At 39.0% G+C, this 18,015-nt stretch overlaps 2 protein-coding genes across 2 annotated transcripts; one reads left to right on the top strand and one right to left on the bottom strand.

Annotated features, from left to right (window-relative positions):
• Positions 1-336: 336 nt before the first annotated feature.
• Positions 337-12,608, top strand: SMC4 (structural maintenance of chromosomes 4; the record flags this gene model as incomplete). Its single annotated transcript, XM_010011171.1, has 13 exons — positions 337-522; positions 1,769-1,930; positions 2,378-2,603; positions 2,702-2,781; positions 2,933-3,085; positions 3,220-3,346; positions 4,778-4,967; positions 5,885-6,029; positions 6,911-7,084; positions 8,629-8,811; positions 9,757-9,989; positions 10,646-10,829; positions 12,420-12,608. Coding segments are annotated over 13 exons (2,232 nt in total), but the record flags the coding sequence as incomplete, so codon positions are not given.
• Positions 12,609-16,238: 3,630 nt separating this feature from the next.
• On the bottom strand, positions 16,239-17,462 carry TRIM59 (tripartite motif containing 59). Its single transcript, XM_010011170.1, has one exon. It carries the CDS (start codon positions 17,460-17,462, stop codon positions 16,239-16,241), a length of 1,224 nt encoding a protein of 407 aa, XP_010009472.1.
• Positions 17,463-18,015: the final 553 nt, after the last annotated feature.

Here is an 18,015-nt window from a genome sequence, read left to right as displayed (position 1 = left end):
CAAGTTGCCAGCTGGGCTTGAACCACGATACTGTTTCTGAGCTTTCTTCAAATTTCCCTTCTGGCACCTCTCATCCCCCAAAGGAAAAAAAACCATCTCCCACTACGTTGTCCTAAGCCTGATTCATGAATTTGTAAGCTGTCGTGTTTGTATCAAATTGTACTAAATACTAGCTGAAGTATATCCTAATATCAGCCATTCTTCTGATAAATGTTTGCTACTTCTGCTTTTCAGTGGCTGGTTTCATTGCCTACACAATAATGAATCTAAGACAAAAATAGAGTAATTTTTGTGAATTTGAAGATAATGTCCTTTTTTTTTTTTTCCAATGATTAGAAAGAAAATGAGCTTGAGAAACTAAGAAGAGAAGAAGAAAGTGCTAAGAATCTTGTTCGAAACCTGCGTCATAAAGTAGAAGAAGCCAGAAGTTCTTTAGCAATGAGTTGCAATCGAGGAAGAGTGCTTGAGGCTCTGCTTCAGCAGAAGAAAAGTGGAAATATTCCTGGACTATATGGAAGATTGGTAAATTTTAAAAGGCTACTATACTTTGAAGTCTTAAGTAGTATAGAAACAGTATGGTAATAGAGTGAAAGGTAGAATTCCTTACTTTTCTGGTGCTATGAATTTGGAAAGCAGAGTATTGCAAATCCCATGGATTTGCTATAAAATAAAAAATACAAAAAAAAAGAAATTTGAGGTTCCTCTACCCAGCACTAAATAAAGGCAATGGCTATGTGAAAGCGTTATGTTTTGGTAGGCTGATCTTTAAGCGAAATCCCTTTGGTGCAGTCTCTGTGGGAATATTTTGACATGGTTTAGTGATGGATGACATGGTTTAGTAGTGGACTTGGCAGTCCTGGAGTAAAGGTTGGACTTGATGATATTAAAGGTCTTTTCCAACCTAGTCATTTCTATGATTAATATGCTCAAGCCACAAATACTAACAATGTCTTTTACCCATGCCCATGCTTTGGTCCTGCCTGTGCTTCTGTGTTGGGCTGTGACTGACAGCTGTTGCGATTCTGATTCCTTTGGGTATTAGGAACATAATTGCTGGAGAAGTATATTTTAAAAATGTGTGTATAGATTTATCAAAAAAAAAGGATAAAGCTCAAGCAGCAGCAGACCGCTGTCTGGTATGGCTGGCACGTATTTTGTCTTATATTCTGTTAACCGCTTGCCAAAGGGAGGAGTGTGAGGTTTGTCAGTTCTTGGATAACTCGCTGTTGGCTGGGCATGCTGGTTTTATCTGCAGATACACAAGAATCTTGTCCAAGGTGGTGGACATCCCTGTACCCATCTTCCAGATCAGTACAGAACCCCATGCAGCACAGGACTTGCTGAGTCCTACCAGGCTGACCAATGGTAGAACCATCCACAGAACACAAAATCAGATGATCTTGTTAGGCCAGGCTAAAATGCTGGCATATAAAATGTAACATTTGTCTATGGAAAATAAATGAATGCTACTGCATTGCTCTACCAGAAGCACTGCTTTTGAAGCTTGAGTATATGAATTTCTACTATAGGAACAAGTCCATTAGGAATACATAAATAGCAGTGTGAAGGAGGAAACAGGTGTGGTATTATTTTACAGATTCTAATCAAGGTTTAAGCTCTTTCCGAAAAAGAAATATTTTATAATTTGTTTTCATTATTATTTTTTTTCTGTGAAGTTTTGTCATTTGTTTCATAATACCAAGACAAAACACTGATGCCAAGCTCATTGGTGCACTTCTGCCTCTCCTTCCTGACCCCCAACTATTAGGGAGACTTGGGAGCTATTGATGAGAAATATGATGTTGCTATTTCATCATCTTGTGGTGCCTTAGACAACATTGTAGTTGATACAATTGATACTGCACAGGCATGTGTGAATTTCTTGAAGGCAAAAGGAATTGGAGTTGCCACGTTTATAGCCCTGGACAAAGTAAGTACCAGCACTTCAGCAGAACAAATTGCTGATTTATCCTAATGTCACAGTCTTAATACTGTATATGTATAATGTATTAATGTGTAAAAATATGTATTATGTAGTAATATCTTAAGCTGTACCTGTATTGCTATGGGAAAGCGAAAATATAAAATGTTCTAATAGGCTGTTTGTTCTACAAACGTATTGTAGAACATTCTATAGCAAATGGGAATGTTTACTTAAAGAGAACCATAAGGCTTTTTAGATACCTGTATGTGTACAACAAATGTTTGGCATGTCTTTTTCTAATTATACTGGAAGTAAGTAGAAGGAAGCTTTACTGTTAGTTGCAGTACAGTTGCATTTGCTTTAAAGCCTTAACGTACCTAAGAATAATGAAATGACCTCATATAATTTATCCCCAGGAATTTCTTACTTGTTTATTTACTTTTTTTGATGTAGATGGCTGTGTGGGAAAAAAGTCTTCAGAAAATCCCCACTCCAGAAAATGTTCCTCGGTTGTTTGATCTGGTGAAAGCAAACGATGAGAAGTTTTGCCTGGCTTTCTACTTCGCATTACGTGATACTTTAGTAGCTAATAACTTGGAAGAAGCTTCCAGAATAGCATTTCAAAAAGAGAAAAGATGGAGGGTGGTAACGCTTCAAGGACAAATCATTGAACAATCAGGTATTTAAGTGCAAACTTGGAATTATATTTTAAGTTCTTCACAGATGCTATCTAAACACGATAAGCTCGCTAACTTCTTCTCATCTGTTTTACTTCAGGAACTATGACTGGTGGTGGGGGTAAAGTAATGAAGGGTAGAATGGGTTCTTCAGTTGTAATGGATGTTTCAGAAGAAGAGGTTAGTACATAATCTTAATTCTGTCCAGCTACAGCAAATTTTCAAGTTTTTACTTCACTTTATTTCTGTGTTTTATGAGATCATAGACTGTTGAGCAGGTGAATGAGGTTTTGCTTTACTAGGCAAATGATCATACGTCATTTTTGTGTAGGTCAATAAAATGGAATGTCAACTGCAGAAGGAGTCTAAAAGAGCAGTACAGTGTGAAGAAGAGAAATTACAACTTGAAGAAGCCATAAGCAAACTGCAACGAGATGTTCGGGAAATGAAAAATAATTTAGAAAAGTACTCAGCAAGTATCAAGGTGAACAAGTCTGTTACTGAGGCAATATCTGGCTTCTCCATCAATGTGCAGGGGCATGACTTCTCAGCCTCTGCTTGTTAGTGTCAAGAGTCTCTGAAATACAGGATCCTGACACAGTTGTGTTTTCCCTGTAGAATTTACCTGAACAAGAAATTCATCTGAAAACCCACATTAAGGAACTTGAAGCCAATGTAATTGCTACTGCTCCGGACAAAACCAAACAGAATGAATTGGAAAAAGTCCTTAATGGATATAAAAAAGGTACATTTTGTGGAGAAGGGATTAAAGATAAAAATTGTAGTCATACTCTTTCACTAAACCAGGAATGAATGGTTACAGCTTTGTTCTTTCAGATTTCCAGTTGCAGAACCATACTTTGGGTTGGAATTAACTTTCTTCAAAGGGGAAGGTAAAAGGTGCCTCCAAAGGTTAAGAGTGTGGCCTTTTTTTTTTTTTTTTTTGCTATTGCTCAAGTTCGTGTTTCAGTCAAGCTGAAGTAAACGTCCATTTTGGTATTTTTTGTTGATTTGATTACATATTTATGGCTGTGTTACAGACAGATTTATAGGGAAACTAAGTTTAATTTGGGGAAGAATTTTTAATGTGGAGCCAATATTAAAGTCAGGCAAAGGCTTTTGCCGTGCTCTAACTGGCCTGTTACGTGACTCTTTAAGATGAATACCCTGTAATCTGTTGTGGGCACAGTGTACCTCCATTCTTCTTGTGAAAGAAGACTCTGAGAACCAGAATAACAGTTACTCTGAAGAAACTGGTAGCTTAGTAAAGTAAACCTTGACTGTTTCTTTGAATTTCTTGCTCAGGGAGTAATACAAGCCCAGTAAAATGCAGTTCCCTTCCCCCACAGTTCTGCTTTGATAGCATTTTAGGAAACAGAATACATACTACTGTGGATTCCCTCTATGCCTCTTGGGAAAAGTATAGCATTAAAAGAGTATGAATGCTTTACTTCCTCAATAATGATAAGGTTTGATGTTATAAATATCTTCTCTAATGTTTCTACTAAGTAATGGAGAAACACAGACCTGTGCTGTCCTCTGGAGAGATGACTGCCTTCCACCTTGCCTGTCTTTGTTTTACCCCTTCTGGCCCCGAAAGGAAATTGTGAATCTGTAGCAAACTCAGTAGGGGATTTTGTTTGTTTTGCCCTTAGAATGGTGAGGTGCTGTGGTGTTCAGTTCTTGAAAGCTGTTTAACTTATTAAAATGGTTTTGTTCAGTTTTAAGTATCAGCTAACTAGGGAAACTTTGAAGTTAGATTAGGCTATTCAACATGTGTAGTAACTATACAGTAACATTAGCTTCTGAGCAACAGTTAGCAGCCAGTTCTTAAAGCTTAACCTTCGAGCATCTTCCCATTAAGTAAATGCCAAGAATGAGCTTCTTATGTGCTGTCTCACCTATTTAAATCCTCTATATACAGTAAGTAATCCAACTAAAAGTTTTGGTTTACACAAAAAAAAGCTTTGGCAGTATAACAGTGTTAGAAAGATGTGGGTGGTATTTTTTCTTTTTGCCACAGTAAAAAAGAAAAAAAAAACCAAAACATTTTTCACAGCATAAAGAAATAGGTACACTTCTCAATATATTTCTACACCATAGCTTTTTGTTGTGCTACAGTAGTCTGCTGTTCATAGAGGCAGCTCAGTGACCTTTACTTTTTATTCATCAACAGATTATGACTGTGCTGCTGAGAAAGCTGGTGAAATAGAAAGTGAAGTTAAACGATTACATAACCTCATAATTGATACCAATAATCAGAAACTTAAACCGCATCAAGACAAAGTTAACAAGATCAACAAAGAAATAGACGAATGTTTTTCAACTATTACTAAAGCCCAGGTGGCAATCAAGACTGCGAATAGGTATGGGGGATGTCAGTGGGCTCAGGTGCTTTAGGCTGTGACTACGTGGCTGTGGTTCCTGCCCAATTACATTTGGACATTCCTGGGGGGATTGGTCAGGTCAGGGGAGATGGTTTTCCCCTCTTTATGGCAGGAGGAAAACAGGAGGTAGAAGGTAATAATATTTTTTCTCTACACTGATTTACCTCAGGGTTAGACTGGTTCTTAATTAAGAACCATAATCTCTGTGAATTTGTGTGCGTTACAGACCTAGAAAGCTTAGTGAAATCTGACTGGGAAAGGGGCATGTCAGCCTGCAAATAGCTGTGTATGTTGGCATCGATACCTGCGAGACATTTCCTTGGTTTAATGAGCCTCCATAGCTAAAAATCCTGCGATCTTAACATCTTAATTTTCAGTCACATGTCTTAATACTAAATATTGCTTATGTCAAAGAGGTAAAGAGAAAAAAATGCTGTAGTTCTTAATACGGAGCTTAAAACTAATGTTTGTTTGGTATTTTTTTGCTAATATTTGTCTATCACTAAAATTCAACATTTCAGGATAAAGATTCAAAATAACACTTAATTACCATGCAGCAGAGCACTTGAAATCTGAAACGACTCATTCTATTATAAGGCATGTCAGGAAATGTGATATACTTTTTATGTTAGCTTAATATAATTATAATGAATACTTAACAAATGTCAAACTGCCTCAGAACAAATTAAGTAATTTAGTGAGGCTTCTCTGCTGTATGCTTTAGGAAGGCAACTTTGTTTTACTTGGATATCTCAGGAGTATGAGAGTTCATTGATAAATGAGCACTTCCTATTTGGTTGTTAATAGTTACTGAACATAGGTAAGATTGTGTGTCTAGATTATCTTACGTCGTATTTGCACTCACATGAGGAATACAAACCTCTCTGCACATGCAGAAATGTGAAAAAATCCCAAGATGCTCTTCTTCACATGGAGAAGGAATTGGAAGACAATGAGAAAGAAATCAAAGACTTAATAAAAGAACTGACTGAACTGGAAGCCAAAGCTGCTGAGGTTATGAATGACTGCAGGCAAGCTGAAGTAAGTGTCACGTTAATTTGGTGTATTCCCTCATAGAGGATGCAGCATGTGAAGTCGATTTTAGATAGTAGTTGTTGTGCCAGAATTGTTCTAAGGTCTGATGTCTGTCAGCCTTCGTCCTCAGACATTCCAGGCAGGCCCAGCCTGGCCTGGCCAGGTTGTGTTACCTGATACTACCTTCATGTATTTAAAAAAAACCTCCCCCGCCATTTAAACCCCAGGCTTGACAATGCAAGCAGTGTGGTCTTCAGGTAAAGTCAGGATGATGAGTTATATCTTAGTTATATTCTTCTGTTCTTATGCAAATGTTGTATAGCATCAGAGTGATATTCCATGATGGTATGGGAATGGGAATGATGTTTGTTTCTCTTATACTTACCAGGAAAGATACCTTGACGTGATTTTCTGAAGCTAAAAAATAAATAAATTAAACCAGGTTTCCCAAGGAAATTATTTGGTTTAAAACTTGCTTAAGAGTAGATATTTTTTTTCTTTCCCCCAGCTATGCGGTACTTCAGTTTGCGTCCAGATTTATGTACAAGAAACAGTGAAAAAAACAGGATGGCTGAAATTCTTCCAAATAAAGCTGTTTCTTTGAGACTGCCTGTCTCTAAAACTGCCTCTTAGCTAAAAACATCCCAGTGTAGGACTTGTTTGATCCAGATCTGAAAATATAAACTGCAGCATATTTTCAGTCATTTGAGAATTCAGTGACTAGCTTAATCTAAATACAAGAATATATATTTGTTTACATCAATACTTTGGACTGTGGAGAGTAAGTTTTGTGAATAATATCAGGAAAGCAAACCTATAACGTGAGAAAAGTGGTAACATTTTTGTAGGCAACTGATTAATGTGCTTTATTGGTCATTTCTGCTTAGGAAGCATTGCCAGGAGTTCAACAGGAGCATCACAATTTACTCCAGGAGATAAAAACCATTCAGGATGAGGAACATGCACTTCAAAAGGAAGCTCTTAATATTAAGCTGAAAATGGAACAAATTGACAGTCATATTTCTGCACACCAGTCAAAGATGAAATACTGGCAAAAAGAGGTAAGGATATAGTCAGTTCCAAAAACTAGAACTGTGAGATCTCAAAGGATTAATATGTTAACATGTAGGTAGAAAACAGATAAATTGGGAGAAAATTCATATTAACCTCACAGTTTGTGTTTTACGCTATAAAAAAACAACTAAAAAAGACGACCTTTCAGTCTTCCTCTGGTTTACATTCAAGGTTATAGATGAGTTGTGAATTAAATGGTTTAGCTTCTAGCTTTTCAATTTTATTAATTCATGAAAGAACAATAGAAAAATTAGAACTGACAACACTATCTATGAGTAATGAAGAGCAATGAGGGCAAAATACGTAGGCCATAAATGGCAATCAGGAGAATTCTTTTGTCCGCGTATCCTCTCTGTACACACTAAAAAAGATTTCAAAAGGGTAGGCATCCTCACAGGTCAGAGAGGCAAAGAGGAGTAAGGTATTGATAACTAAACTACAAGTTATGCATAAGCGTACTCAGTGCTGTGTCTACCTAGCTGTTCTTCACAAAAGGGCAAGACCTCTTTCTTGAAAGCATTTTGCCTAAAACTTGTAGTCCATTTTGTATATCAAATTGCCTTTCCCCAGTTACACATAATTTAGGAATTCCCTGGGGCCAGGAAGAAATTCTGCTCTTCAGATTGCTGCTTGAACCAGCTCACTGAATAAATTAAAGCCAGTGGGAGCAAGGAATTGCTAACTCCAGTGCTAGAACACCTAGCTTCTCAGACTCGGGGTTGTATCTGAGCAGGACTGCTGGCAGCCTTCCTGCAGGCAAGCTTTGCACAGAGCTTCTTGCAGTCACGTCCATTCTCACAGCTCCCATTCTGTTGAATAAGCTGGTTCTAAGCACTGACTGATGCTTGGTGTGTTAATGTCACAAGCGTGATCAGCTGTTGGGAAGGGCTTTAAATTCTGGAAACAGTTCTGCGCAGAATCCTGACATTTTCTGGCGTAGGCTGGCAGAGTGCAAAGTCAACAAAAGGCCAAATGTTCAAGGCTCTGTCCAAGAGCCTTGGGCAGCATAGTTTAGAGTGTGGTGTCCCTTCTCAAGGCAGGTGGGTTGGAACTAGATGATCTTAAGGTCCTTTCCAACCCTAACTATTCTATGATTCTATGACCTTTGTAAAGCACAGTGCCCTTTATACCCTCATGAACATGAGGGTAACAGGGGCAGCTACTTAGCAAGCAAAGCTGTTGTCAGAAACCTTTCAGTCTTGAACACACAAAGTATTGAGTGTGTCATTGTTAAAAGTTCTGTGGCATCCGTAGAGGTGATTTCCTCTTTATCTGCTGCTGCTCCTATTTCATAGAAATCTCCTCTGTAAGAATGATTTATATAATTCTCAGGATCAGAAGTATCAGCATGAAAGGAAATCTGTTGTCTTTTTTGTCTCATTTTTAAAAGGGTTTATGTGAAGTATCTTTGAATGTTTTAAGATTGGAAGCTTCAGAATGTACTAACACAGAAAATGTTTATTTTAGAAGTGTTCATGTGATAATGAATGTGATCTTTAAAGATTTCTAGTAACTGGTTTTGAATTTTTAGATGTCAAAATTATCACTGCATCCCATAGAAGATAAACAACCTGAAGAACTTCCAGTACTAAGTCAAGAAGAGCTGGAGGCTCTCAAGGATCCCAATGTTATCACTAATCAAATAGCTCTCCTGGAAGCCCAGTGTAAGGAAATGAAACCCAACCTTGGTGCTATTGCAGAATACAAGAAGAAGGTACGGTTAATTACTGGCAGGCAGTCATGGAATTCATCTTTTCGATATTGTATTGCCTGTTTGTGCAGTTGATATGCCCCTCATTAAAGATAAGTGCTGCATCTGCAGCTTTGTTATTTTCTGGTACTCGAATCTGTAGAGAATCTTATCTTTGCTTTTGAAGTATGGTGGTAACTGTCCACTTGTGTGTTTTTCTATCGGTGACTGCTCAGACAGGTCCTACAGTCATAAAGATGCACTCATTATCACCTACAGGCATACCAGAAAATGGTGATCTCATTCTTCTTCAGTTCCTTTCTTTCGGAAATTGAAATGGAACCCTTATTTTTCTCTGAGTATTTGTTAGCTTTGCCTGTAGCCATGTCAAAGTTGTCTTTAGGAGCTTATGTATGCCTTCTGTATTTAGTGCCATCAATGTCAGGTGAAGAAAACTTTCTCCTGTGAAAGTTCATAGATTCATTGAATGGTTTGGGTTCGAAGGGACCTTAAAGCTCATCTAGTTCCAACCCCGCTGCCATAGGCAGGGACACCTTCCACTAGACTGGACTGACCAAAGCCCCATCCAACCTGGCCTTGAACCCTTAGGTTTTAGTTTATTTAGAAGTCAAGAAGAAAGCTGACTTATCTAAAGTCAGCCAGTCTTGACAGTCTATACAGACCCACAACACCACACACTAGGAATTTTTTCTCCTTACAATACCCGCTTCAGTAATACTGGACTATTCAACAGATTAAATATTTTCATATTTTAACAAGGGTTTTCCATCAGCAATATAGAGATTAGGGAAAAAAAAAGGTAGCTTGGTTTGTTCTTTTGTTTTCAAGGCTGGTAACCATTCTGGGAAAAATAAATTTTCAAATGGTAGGAAAAACAGGTTTAAAATTAAAATTAAGGAGACAGCTTCTTTTACTGTACTTCTGTTTTGCTGTGGTTTTTTTCTACAGGAAGAGCTGTACTTGAAACATGTGGCTGAACTGGATGACGTTACCAATGAGAGAGACAACTTCAGACAAGCTTTTGAAGATCTCCGGAAACAAAGGCTAAATGAGTTTATGGCAGGATTTAATGTAATAACAAATAAACTAAAGGAGAACTACCAGATGCTTACACTGGGAGGGGATGCTGAGTTAGAACTTGTGGACAGTCTGGATCCCTTCTCCGAGGGAATCATGTTTAGGTTTGTCAGAATATGTTGTAGTATTTTTCTAATTCTTAATTGTTGTATTCCTTTTTTAATCAACCTGCTTTTTAATTTTTCACTGATACCAGCTAACCAAGACAGGTGCTGGCAAGATGCTGACAAAAGCCACAGCTTTTTAGCACTAAGATCCATTTCTCCTGGAGAAATGAGTAACAGCAGTTACAAAGTAATTTGAAGTAATTTCTCAGAGTTTCTTAATTGCCAAATTGTTTCATTCTGCCTAGGCACTTGTGTCAATCACAGTGGTAACTACAGATTATTCTGTCATAAATGCTCTTAGGAGTACATTAATCACCTACATTAATAAAAGCAGAATAGTACTTTTGAAAGATAATTAAATAGCAGTTCTTCAGTTCTTGTAGTTCCTACAGAGCACAGCCATGTGTTTGAGTTCCAGAAAAAACTGGTTGACGATGTCACTTTGCGTGTACCCAGGGAGTTACTCCTCGGGGAAGAGAAATAATCTGCTTCACTTCCTCCCCACTGCAAAGGACTGAGAGTACCAAGCAGCTCATCTGTGGCTTTAGTCAAGCTTCTTTATGCACCCATGTCTTCCAAGAATTCCCTCCCATCTTGTGAGTTGCTTTTCACCACAACATACTTATGACTTACAAACTCTTGATCTGTTTCAGCGTTCGGCCTCCCAAGAAAAGTTGGAAGAAGATATTTAACTTATCAGGAGGCGAGAAGACCCTTAGTTCACTGGCTCTAGTTTTTGCTCTCCATCATTACAAGCCAACGCCACTTTATTTTATGGATGAAATTGATGCAGCACTTGACTTCAAAAATGTGTCTATTGTAGCATTTTACATATATGTAAGTATTTAATGGTAACTACTGTAGTATAATTTTTCTCAGATATTTTCTTCTCTGCCAGAGATGAATTGTGATATAACACAGTCAAGGCCAGATTTAAAAATCCAGAGTAACAGAGAATTAAGTGGAAATGATGTGCTAAGCAGATTTTTAGAATGGTTCTTAGAATGCTGCTTTCTGCATGTTTTTTTCTAAGCTGCTAAGTCTGATGCTCTCCTGAAATGAGGCGACTTGTAGAGGATTTACGAATTTTTTCCTTCTAAATCCTGTTTCAAAGCTGCCTAAAGAATGCTGGAATTTACCAAAGGTGCCATGTTTCCATACACTTTTGCTGCTATTGCTTCCTCTTTAAAATGAACATGCTTTCCCCAAAGTCACCAGCTGTAATCAGCTGAGAACAGAGTAACTTACTTAGCTCTTAGTAACATGTTTGTGAATCCAATCTCATTATTTGATTCTCGGGAGCAGTCAAGGTTCCTGGGTTGTATACTTCCATTTCATTAACATGAGCTGTTTCCTACAGGCTTCTTAGATCTGTGTCTTTATTAGTGTCTTGGGTTTTTTTCTTTCATGCTTTTAAAAATTCTGTTATTACCATATTTAAGCAAGGCAAACATTTACATTACTACCGTTCCACCAGTTGCTAATTTAAACGTAGAATTTTCAGAATTCTCCGAAGTGTAACCACCAGTTTTGGGAACGCCCTAGAAGTGCCAAAGATTATCATCCTTACTTAAAATTAGAGGAACGCTTTAAAAATACCTGCCTGCAGCTGTAGTTTTAAACTTTCCTTCCACAATGCCTGTATTTTCACAGAGAAGGATGATTTGGTAGAGCAAAGTGATTTCAACTGCAGTGTAGGCTAGCACTTAAATTTAACACTTAGTATAGTTTAGCTCTTAAATGAAAATCATGGCTTAGTATAGAGCTGTAGCTAGTATCTTGTATACAGCCAGAGCCAAGGGCATTGTACCTTGGCTTTGCTTCTCCTGCCTAATGCTCTCAAGATCTCTACAGGGCTTGGAGGACTGGTGAACTTCCACTGATGGTGCTAGATTCTTAAAGTTGGCTTTATTTCCAAAGTACCACAGATTTAGATAGGTTATCTATTGTTCCACCTCAGGATCACAGCACTAGCATTTGTCAGGGCTTGTCCTCGTTAGCAGAGGGCTTGCTTTCCCCTGGTCTCAGTTCATGGAAGTATGTTTGGTTTCCGTTTAATCCCTAAACCAACCCTTGCTGTAACAATGCAGGTAAATTAGTAATATCCACCTTCTTGTGGAACTCATGTTAAAACTGTGGTGAATTCCGTCTCTGGAAAGAAGTTATGCACGCTGCATTGAATTCACTCAAGTAGGTAAAAGGAGGAAACAAACACTGAAGTACATCACAGAGCCTCACACTGACTGCCACGCTGGGCATGTGCTGTGCATGGGCAGATTACAGAGAGCAGGAACTGTCACCATCACAATTTGTTGAGTGACACACTTCTAGCAATGTATTCCTTAGTTCCTAAAATGTGAATATAGGGATCATACGGGAATGGAGTTTTGAAAAACTATGGGCTGACACAAAAAAATTCTGTTTCAGGAGCAAACCAAAAATGCACAGTTCATCGTCATCTCCCTGCGGAACAACATGTTTGAGATCGCAGACAGGTTAATTGGAATTTATAAGACTCACAATACGACAAAAAGCGTGGCAACAAACCCCAAAGTTATTGCAGCTAAAGGACTGGATGAACTCAAGGCTATTGGGTGCGGAATAGCTCAACCATAGAGTGTACTTACATTCTCAGTGCTGCTGTTTTATGTAATATACTTTTTCATTTGAGATTACTTTTGTGTTTGAGCTTTTTAATCAAACCAGCCTCAATAATTTGATTATTTTTTTTAATTAAAAAGTCTATGTATATCTTAATTTTATGAACTTGAATGAAAGAGAAAATCTATTTCCTAAATTATGTATTTAGCTGCATCTTAATACTCCAGGTATAGGCTTTATGTCAATGCTTGGGTTCCACATTTGGTTTTAAATGCGTTTTTTCCCGTGTTTATTAAAGTAAGGAAATTGCTTTTAAATGTCATCAGTGTCCTGTAACATTTTATGGTGTGAGTTCCAGTAAGTCAGGTCAGTATATGTATCGTTTACATGTGTATAATGTCATATGTCCTGCTGCAGGGTTTAGGGAACAGCCAGTTGTAGCCATTTTGTAGTGACTTGGTTCAGTTCAGGAAGCTGCTCTTCTGTTCCTTTCCTCTCCCCTCCTGCAGACCAAGGCATGCAGTTAGGGTTGTTCAGTACAGGAAGTGTGTGGGGTTTTGGTTTTTTTTTTTGTTTGTTTTGGTTTTTGGGGTTTTTTTCTGTTTATGTTTTTGTTTTGTTTTGCTAGGGTTGGTGGTTTTTTGGGGTTTTTTTGTACTTTTAGAACTGAAATTGTGTATTTTACTCCAAAACCCAGGCCAGTGTGGCACACTTGCACTGGGATTGCTCCCTGAGCCGGGAGTGTATCTGTCCCATGTTGGCGCACTTCCTGAGGTGGGGAATTACACAGAACTGACCCAACGTCAGTGATGGGACAGCCTCAGCCCAGCTCAAGAGGCCCAGTCAACAAGGAGCAGATCTAGAACAGGTAAAGAGAGGGGGTCCTACTGGAATAATTAGCTATAAAGTGTGGAGATACGCTCTCCGTGTAATGTTCAATGTTAAGGTTTATCAAATTAACGTACATGGGTAAAGCCTGAATTACTGTCAGGAGGTGAACAGGGTCTTGCATTTGGGCAGTGTTCAGAAACTGCAGCAACACTCACACACATGATATTGGATGAGAAAAATCAGACCACATCTCTTCTGCAGCCCTCCTCCAGCTGTGCAGTTTTGGCTTTCCTGTCTCAGGATGAAGCCAGAAAGTGTTGCAGTGCAGCTTCAGGATCAGCAGATGGGCAAGACCAGCCAAGAACAAAACAGGTATGGATCAAGAAGCAGCCCTTTTAGAGCAGCAGCAGAGTAATGACCTAGCTCAAGAAGGAGAAAGAAACCTCGCCCCAGGGTTGAGGGGCACAAACCCCTCAGGCCTCAATTAAAATGCAGTAAAAAGATTGAATTTTCTCAATAAAGTTTGTCTCTCTCAAACTCAGGACAGAACAGAGCAGGGCTCAGCTGTGCAATGCTTAGCAGGCTGGGCTAAGAGGGAAAGGAGTTGCCACACCAGCACTTGCCACCTGCTGCCAGAAAACCAGGTGAAATGGGCCTGTGGTGGGCAGGGTGCGTGACTGTGCAAGCTGTATTGGGATGCGCAGACTGGGAACTCTGCCAAAAATAAAAAAGGGTCACTTGGAGTCAGTGTTGCTGAACAGTCCTGCGTAGGCAAGACTGGCTGCTCTTTCTTCTCTCACTGGGTCAGTGCTCTTCAGGATCAGAGGGAAGGAAATGGAGGTGTTAGCCAAGCCTACTGTAAGAATACATTTTATTTGTATGCAAATTTATTACAAGTACTACAAGTACTAAATGTTTAAATCAGTGGTAAAGGCATTTTATAAATTCCTGTAGTCTTGAAAAATAAAATTGCATTATAAATTCTTCAGCTTTTAAAAGTTAGGAAAATAAGAGACAGGAAGGCAAGTCAGAAAAGATGCCTCAGATGGCACAGGACCAACATTCAGCACCAGGCTTTGCCAGCCACATGCACCCAGTGACAGCTTTCCAGCAGGGCTTAAGGCAGAAACAAACCCTCAAGTTTACTGGGAAGCTGATGTGGCAACATTTATGTGGGCCCAGGGTCCACTTACACACCCTTCCAAATCCTGACTTCTGGCATTAATAGGATTTGCCTCTCAGAATCTAAAAGATGACAAAAGAAACAGCCAGAGGCCACTCCCCTGAGCACTGTTGGCTCTGGCCAAGGTCATACACCATGCTGAGCTGCTGGGAAGGGACCTCTGCCACCACTGCATCGCTGACTCAGTGTTTTATCAATACTGTAATACTAGGATCTCAATATCCTTACAGAATATTTATTTAGGCTTAAGGAATGCATCGGAATCAACCGTGCACTCAGCTCTCCAGGAAGCCTGGCAGCAGTGGATAGTTCGCAGGAGCCCAGCAGCATCTGCTGGTCGCAACAAGCAAGTTTTGGTTTGATATACCAACCAGTTCGCAGCTAGCCTTAGAATTCAACCACTGCACTTAAACAACTTCTATTATTTAAAACTACACAGCCAAGGAGCCCTACCATGCTAGAATATACTATTAATTTTATAAAGTCAAATACCGTTAGACATGGTAAATAATAATTTTTGGGTTTTTATAAAATCATCAGTGATCCACGTTCTGCTGCTGTGACTGCAGCACTTCAAGGCTGCCCCAGTGCTTGCTGTAATCAGCCCGTTAATAACAAAAGGCCAAAGCTGTCTTTCCCTGGGGCCTTTGCTCCAGACCACAAATTAGGCTGGAGCACCTCAGCAAAAGCAGCAAACGGGGTTGGTAAGCGTTGGACTGCGGAAGAAAATGCACGCATTTCCTCTGTGTCAAGGTAAAGATCTGTGATTTGTGCTGAACAGTGGAATATAAATTTACACTCACTGTCAAATTGTTTAAGAGCTCTGGACAATGTTTGAAGTCCTTACGCCACTGAGTTCAGTGGGAGTTCTGCTACTTAATACGGTATGTCTGTATTTTCACCACATCTGAAATGATTTAGCACAAAGCCAGGGCTCATTTTTGAGAGTGGTGAGAGGTTCCTGCCAGCCTGAGCAAACATACGATTTGTGCGCAGCTGGTGCTAAGAAACTTCAGTATTTCACCAGAAATTCTATCAATACCGCTCTGTAAAGAGGCATAAACCATCTGAAAGACACAAAGTTATTGTGCACAGGTTAAAAAGAAAACCCAAACAAAACAAAGATGAAATCATGTTCTTCACCAATAACCAGGAACAAAGAAAAAGAAGCCCTGGGCCATGAATATGCACTTTAATGACCATGGCTGTGTTATGTAAAACAATCAAAGAGTGGTCAGTAAAACACAAAATAGAAGTTTTACCATACCAGAGCCAGTGTCTGAGGTCTCCTTCTAACCTTAAGCCTTGTAACGCTTTTATTAAAAAAAAAAAAAAAAAAGAAAAAGCTGTTAGATTTTCAAGGAGTTTTTACAAATAGGACTCAGGATTACGGTCTGCAAGCCAATCACAGCTCTTTGCAGCCACTGTTTCTGAGTACCTTCAAGTTCAAACAAGCACCTACCAACCTACTGTACTGCATCAGCAGAAGCCTTTTCTGTTGCAAATCTTCACAGTTAAGAGCGAAGAGGAAATCTATATGATACAGAAAGAAGGAAGGATATGGAAATAATATAAAGTAAAAGGGTAAAGTTTTAACAAACCAACTTCTAAGTAATCACCGAGATAGATGGTCAAAAAAAACAGTTCTCCCTAAAATTTCCCAATAGTAAATTAAACATATGGTCCAGCATATCTGCTGTATTCTGCAAACGAGTAACAAAATCTTGATAAATAAGCACCAGGAATTCTGACATATAAGTGCGAATATCTTCAAATACAACTGACAACACTGGCCTGTGAAATGAAAACAAAGTTACCGCTATCATCATCATCAAGAGAAGCAGGACTGCAAAAGGATTTACTGGCTGAAGGAGTTCTGAGTCTCTTCCTTCTTTTCCGCTGCCTTTGCTGCAGAACTTCTCTTTTGGAATGAGTTTTATTTCTGGAGTGAGGATCTTGTTGATCTGACCAATTCTGGTTTTGGACCACACATCTTTCAACAGGTGCCCAATCCTGGGATGAATCTCCACAGGTTTAACATCCGGGAGTTCCTTCTGTTTCAGAGCTTTTATACGCTGATGTAGACCATTCACCTTCTCAAGAAAAATAAGCGGGGACTCCTCTTTTTTAATAGAGGTATGCAGGGACATTAATTCGAGCTGTTCTTCCCTTATCTTCTTCAGCTTCTCAATGAGAGGATCATACTCTTCAAAAATGTGTGCATTCATTTCATCCAGTGCTGTCAGCAGAGCCTGTTTTTTGTGCTCCAAGATCTCGCCAAGTTTCTTAAAGTACTGTACTACTGCTTTTCTATCATCCTGGACAATGCTTTCACACTGGGACTTCTGTTCTTTCAGCTTTTCAATAAGCAGGCAGACATCAGTCCAGTGTTTATCAGTCAGCTGCTCCAGAAGTTTTCCAAAAGTCTCCTTTTCTTTTGTGTAGGCACTCTGAAGGTCATCAATAGGATGACCATTATGTTTTCCTATCGTAAGGCAGTGGCCGCACACCAATTTTCTATCCAAAAGGCAGTAAACGTTCAGTGGTTGCCTGTAGTGTTCACTGCAGGTTGCAACATCAGAGTGATCCTCCTGTTGGCATTTTTCAATAATAGCCTTCAGTGCAAAGTTGATAGGCAACGATTCTGTACCATCAACAGGAATTTCCACAACGCTCCTGCAGTTCGGGCACTTCAGGGAAATTCTCAGAGGTCTCCAGATGGAAAAGTTGCTCGACAGCTGAATGACATTTTCCAGACAATTCCTACAGAAAGTGTGGGAACAGGGCAGAACGCGTGGATCTTCAAATATGCTGTAGCAAATAGAACATGTTAGTTCTTCCTCAAAGTGATGCATGTCCTACGAAAGAAAAAAAACTGTTTAATTTCTTCACAATCAACTCATTTTAATCATTTTATTAACCTAAGCCCCTCACCATGACAGTTGATGACAAATAACCTGACCTATATTAGCATTTTATTGGGGAAGGGGTGGGGAGGAAGAGACAAGAACAAAAATGAGCAGTTGTTCAAAGACTTCAGCAAACTGTGATGAGCACTTATAATGTGACTAGACAGTGTTCCCCCATATCCAGCTTCTCCTTTGAAAAGTCAGGAAAAGCAGCAATCTGCTACTAGATATTTTTAACAGTGACAAACAGTAGAAGAGAGTAATAAAAGCTAGAACTAAAGTGTCTAAACAACATAAGAATTATGAAAGTTTTCTCCCATTGTGAGTAACATTTTCAGTGTTAGAATAGAACAGTAAGTACAGAAATTTTTTCTTCTCCCCTAACTTTTCTCAAATGTTACTTTTATTATATAGTCACTTAGATTTACCAGAATCCACCTCTAGCACCTCCACTCTGGCATAAACCAGAGTCTAACTCAGTGGCCCTTAAACACAATAC

Source organism: Nestor notabilis, unplaced genomic scaffold (genome assembly GCF_000696875.1).
Source record: "Nestor notabilis isolate BGI_N333 unplaced genomic scaffold, ASM69687v1 scaffold9943, whole genome shotgun sequence".
NCBI classification, from domain to species: domain Eukaryota; kingdom Metazoa; phylum Chordata; class Aves; order Psittaciformes; family Psittacidae; genus Nestor; species Nestor notabilis.
This window is presented reverse-complemented; position numbering and strand designations above follow the sequence as displayed.